The sequence below is a fragment of the Octopus sinensis genome, linkage group LG2 (assembly GCF_006345805.1).
Source record: "Octopus sinensis linkage group LG2, ASM634580v1, whole genome shotgun sequence".
In the NCBI taxonomy this organism is placed as follows: Eukaryota; Metazoa; Mollusca; class Cephalopoda; order Octopoda; family Octopodidae; genus Octopus; species Octopus sinensis.
In genome coordinates, this window is record NC_042998.1 from 184,488,329 (window position 1) to 184,494,328 (window position 6,000).

Below are 6,000 nucleotides of genomic sequence, written 5' to 3' on the forward strand. Positions count from 1 at the left end.
CTTCTGTTTTAGCAACTAGGTTTCGTTATATATTTGTCTGATATCAAATTAGTCTTGCATAATGTTTTAAGGTTATCTCTACGATACGGATAATGTATTGGGCAAATTAGAACTATTATTCCTCAGTCTCCTAAAGCGAAACTAGTTGTTTTATCTGATTGATGTTCAGATCTATATATATGAATTCTATTTAAAATTTTTATTTCAAAATCCAGTATTAAATTGAGAACCGTCATTGAAGTTCTAGGCAGATAGAATATTATTCTTTCTTTATACATTTTTATTGTATTCGAAAAGAGAATTGTATGGGCTCTTTGCATGTCTTGTGGACGAAATGTGTATTATAAGTTAATGTGAAATATGTAAAAACTTTGGCGGTTGATGGAACATATTCGACGAGCGAGCGAGCGAGCGAGAGAGAGAGAGAGAGAGAGAGAGAGAGAGAGAGAGAGAGAGAGAGAGAGAGAGAGAGACTGAGAGAGAGAGAGAGAGAGAGAGAGAGAAAGGGATAGAGAAAGACTCATAAACTGGGGATTTTTCGAATGTAGAGATGTATATATATTACTTTGTGTTAGTGAGGAGAAGCTAAAGCGCTTACAATGGTTCTGATCGTGTGAATGAGAATAGAATCGTTGATTCTGATGAAGAGTATCTTATATTTGCAGTGAGAATATAGGATGGAGATAGATCATGAAATGAACGTATTCACGGAGAGAAAATTTATTCATTAAGCAGTTAATTTTCTTATGAAAGAAACAAGGAAGTGAATCAAGGAAGTGTGTAATTAATCCAAATTTTGGTGGTACTTGAGGTATGTAAAGAATTAGATGTTAATAGAAGAGGTATTTCTCGGGTCGAGAGAGGTATTCAAATTTCCGTGATACAGTTTTAATGCTGATAATATATAGCTCCCAGCAAAGCTCACAGGCTATGAGAGTTTGAAGTGAGTAAGATCTTTGAAGCTGGAATGTAGGTATGTGATACAGTTACTCTTGCTAAAAATAGGCAACGTTTAGTTTTACTTTCTTAAAAGTTATCACATTATTGTATCTCTACAGGATGATATATCTAAATGAGTGGAAGACGTGGATATCTTGAAATACTTGGTGGTATTATTAGTAGATCTGCAGAAAACAGGTCAACAGAGTATTGTCATTTGTATAACTGTGTATAGGTTTAGTAACGACCGAACAGAAGGAAACTGATAAAGTGAAGTAAGTGAATCAAAGATATGGATTTGTTTCTTGGGATCATTTGTAAAAGATTACTGACAAAGATTCGACGAACGTGTATATTTGAAATGAAGGTATAAATGAGGTATGTTGTTGTTATTGATTGGTCCTAGGTTAACTCAAATCGAACAGACATACTGAAAGATGTTCCATTCATAAGTATTCCGTATTTTTATTTATCAGATGTTCTTCCATTTTTAAGACAGTAGGGAGGGATTTGAGGAAGATTTTATTGCTATTTGAACTACATAGAGAATACGCCTTGACTGAGAATTCTGTATATACACAGAATATTTGACAGAGATATGGCCTCATCAGTTAAGTGAGATGGTTGATACATCCCAGGTAAAAAGATATCCTATATTCAATAACTTTTTTTAATGTAATCAATATAAAGACTGGGGAATGAGTAGGAATATGGCTTGATGTGAATTTAAAGATATAGTCTTCGTCAATTTATCTACTAATAAGAATAAAATGGGAACTAATATAAGAGTAGAGACGGTGCAAATTTGAAGTTTGGATTTAAAAATGAAGGAAACAAGTGTTAAGAGCACTGGGGTTTCAAGCAAGCTATATGAGATATGTGTGTTGTAATAAACTAGTTGATATAAGTTGTTGAGGATATCCTACGTTTTAGCTTTTGTACCAACCGAACCTATTATGAAGAGATTAGCACAAAGAGATTGAATAGCAAACACTGAGGTGTCTGAATCAGGTTATCTTATAAAAACTTAAAAGAGGATAAAGATACAAGAAATACGGTGATCAAATATAGGCGTGTTCTGAACATTTAGAGTGGGTAGTTGACTTCGAAAAAAAAAAAGGTAGTGATATTCAATTATAATCAGAAGCCTTTACTTTTAAGTTCATGTCACTAAACACACGTAAAAGGGGTGTTATACTAAACATGAATACACTCTCCAAGATTTGTACTGAGTTTAGCATACTGAGTTTATAGTAGAAATAGTAGGTGTATTATACTACTGAATAGGACTAGGAACCAGAACACAACAAAATATGTTTAAGGCTTTTTATAACTATCACTATTCCTACATTAGAATGTTACATAGTAACCTAGATCACTGGCAAATTATATCGGATTATTTCCTTTTAAGTGTTGCAATTAGGGGATTAAATCATTATTTTAAACTTGGTTAATCTTTAAAGGTTCTTTTTTAACTATAAAGTAAGTAACCGTGAATAATGAATTTATTAACTAGACTAATATTAGCTCAAACGTAGAAAGTTCTATAAATAATATTAAATACGTATAAAAAAACTTGCATTGTAGAAGGAGGTGTGTATAATCTCTGTTGACTAAATTATATTATTGAGTGGATGAATGATATTTTGTTTAAAAGGTCATATCTTACTGTGATCCTAACCAAGATTATAATTGTTTTAATTTGGACAATGAATACACTACTCACGTGTCATATTTGATTCACTACCATTCACTGGGCCTCCACCGTCTACAATATCAAACAAGTTGAAATTACGTATCAATATAAACGCGTATTCAGATATACACACACATGCACACATACTACTTATATATCTTACGAATACAACTACTCGCATACATTCACACACACATATGTAAGGTGATAGAATAAATTTAAGTATAATTAAGGTATCAAATAAGTTTAAATGAAATTTTACATAATGTACTACTTGATTTAAACTAATGAAATGTAGTCTACTACAACTGAAAATTATAACAGAAAATCGATTCCTGCACTGAAACTGTTTCTTGATAAGCTCGGAGTCTGTGACTTTTTTGAAAGATTTATATAAAACCGAGATACCACCACAATTAGTTGGTTTATATGTTACCTCTGCAGCTATACCGGTAGGATAGGAACACGTTGTCACTGAAAAGAGTAGTTCTATTCTCCTTATTCTCTGAGAAATTTCACCTCGCATACATTCTTAAATAGGTATAAACACTTAGAATGGCTAAGTTTGAAGTTTTTACTGAAGGATATAACTCAAAGTTTGCAATAATATTTCGACTCAGCCCAACAAAATTTATTGGTACAAATAGATTAATATTGAACCCATGTATTATAAAATTGATATACACCATACAAGGATTGGTAAAATTAATATAAAACTTAATATCAAATTTTATAGGGATTAGCAAATCAAAACCGGAAATCTGCAATAATTATCATCTTAATATGCAATAATACTTTACTGGCTATTATTTATCTATTACAATATAAGACAGAAAGTAAACGGTAGAAAAACCAAGTTTTTAGATGAGAGAACTTATCTAAAAGTTATATAAAAGAAATATAATTGAGGAAAAAAAATAACATCATTCTTTGATGTAATTTCTTTTATTTTCTCATACTTTCCTTCATATTTTAAGAGAAAACACGGTTATTAAAAGTTGTTATTAAATTAAATGTTAAGCTTTAAAGTATTAAAAATGCGTTGTGGTATTGTAACAACGAAAACAGTAATATCAGCCGCAATAAAAAAAGAATCATTTTAGATACCCTAATTAAGATACAAAACACTGAATGAAGACAAAACAAAAAATAAACAATTTTACTATATCTTGCAGGGTTGAGTAGCATCGGTTAATATTTATTTTAAAATATTACTTTAGAGAGCTTATATTTAAGCATACACCCACAAAACTCAATTTGTTTGTGTGTATATATATATATATGTTTTGTTGCTCATTTGTATATATATATATATATATATATATATACACACATGTAATTTAGAGCGTCATGTACAGTTTGAAGGGTTCAACACCCATAAGTGAAGTTTATTAACTACACACATGCGCGCGCGCATACCTATAAGTGTGTATAGTATGTATATATAAGGCATATTATATATGTATATACAGATATATATCAATGTTACATATATAATATATATATATATATATATATATATATATATATATATATATATATATATATATATATATTATATATATGTATGTATTCTATAGCGTTATCTAGTTTCGTGTGTTCAACATCCATAACAAGCTTATTAACAATATATATATGGTATGTATGTAACTATATATATATGTATGTATATATATATTTATATACACGTATATATATATAAATATACGTGTATGTGTGTGCGTGTCTGTTATATATATGTATAACAATGTATTACATATATAATATATTTTTAATATATGTGATATATATATGTATATATAATATAATATATCAAATAATATATATATATATATAATATATATATATATATATATTATATATATATATATATATATATTATATATATATATATATATATATATATATGCCTTTTGTACAGTTTGAAGAGTTTAACATCAATAACAGAAATTTATTAACTTTATACATATATATAATACATATATACATACTCTCTCACACACAGACATACACACACACACAACACACACACACACACACACGTATGTATGCATATATATATATATATATATAAAGGAAGTCTTGTCGTCTAATCTAAGCTTCAATGCAGAGCAGTTTTGTATAGATATTGTTTAACCCCAGGTTAGCCTTATTCGGGTAGAATTTTAAGCGAAGTTATTTCAATCGACGTAATCTTGCTTTTACTTTTACGTATCTAGAACTTCTTTTTAAAGTCGGCATGTTGCCACTTGGCGAAAGGTTTGTGGAAGTAGATGCTTTAGTGACATAAAAATGAAGACAACATTTGAATAACAGTTCTTAGATAATTCGGTAAGATCGGGGTTCATTAACCATTGTGAGTGACCCTCAACATGCTCGTTCAGTCTGTTTGAAATAACAACTGGATATTTTGGAAACCCAGCGCTATCGCCTTAAATAGGAATGCAGATAATCTGTTTAAACAAGGCCGACAAAGAGTAATTAATTAAAAACTAAAATTCTTTGGCATACCAATACAAATTCCTAATATAGATCCCTTTATGCCTACAATACAGAAAATACACTTTTAATTGTCAATATATTTAAATGCACCTTAAAATGAAGTTTTCTTTGTTTTTAAAAATCTGTTATAAGTATATAGATCGTAAAATTGCAGTTAAAAACAATCTTCCCAAGGAACATATATTTTTTTTTCAACAATACACTCACAAACTGGCTTATTTGACAAAAAGGATTATCAGTAGCCGTACATAATACTTAATATGGCGTCAATAAACACACTTAGCCAGCTTATAGACGACATATGAGATACTCGCTTTTGATTTCTTTTTATATGTTAGTTTCAGTTTCAGTCAACTAGTGAATCTTACTTTATCCAGACTCATACATACATGGTACTTTGAGTAGCAACTCGCGTGGACTCAACTTCACAGACACAGACACAGACACAGACACAGACACACACACACACACACACACACACACACACACACACACCACACACACACACAAATATCTTCCAAAAAGATTAGTGATGTAAGCACTTTCTCTGAGAATATTCGATATAACTTTCTAAAGGCATTAGATTTTAGATGAATTTCTTTTCCAAAGCGTTACAGCTGGACTCTTTCCATCAATTCTCTAGCCTTTCAACATAGATACACTAGTGTGAGTGTAGCTATTTTGCTGGTGTTGTTTAGCTTTAGGTCGTTTCTGATTGAGCTACTCCATAACGTTAAGTATTTCATCAACGATCACTTCGTCTCTCTTTCTCGACATCATGTACCGAATATACCATCTTTTTTTTCATACGATAAGATATGAATTAAGTGAAATTTAGTTACCATGTCTAGCAAGCTAAGTGA

General features: G+C 30.2%; 1 protein-coding gene across 7 annotated transcripts in view; it reads right to left on the reverse strand.

The window, feature by feature from the left end:
- LOC115226973 (LIM homeobox transcription factor 1-alpha-like) overlaps window positions 1-6,000 on the reverse strand; it is a 170,366-nt gene that overhangs the window by 9,396 nt on the left and 154,970 nt on the right. For 5 of the 7 annotated variants that reach the window (XM_036500538.1, XM_036500541.1, XM_029797930.2 and 2 more), the window contains one exon: window positions 2,666-2,707. The exons of the other annotated variants lie outside the window; for them this stretch is intronic. In XM_036500538.1, the coding sequence (XP_036356431.1) occupies window positions 2,666-2,707 (42 nt within the window). The remainder of the gene's footprint in view (window positions 1-2,665; window positions 2,708-6,000) is intronic. 7 annotated transcript variants of the gene reach the window in all.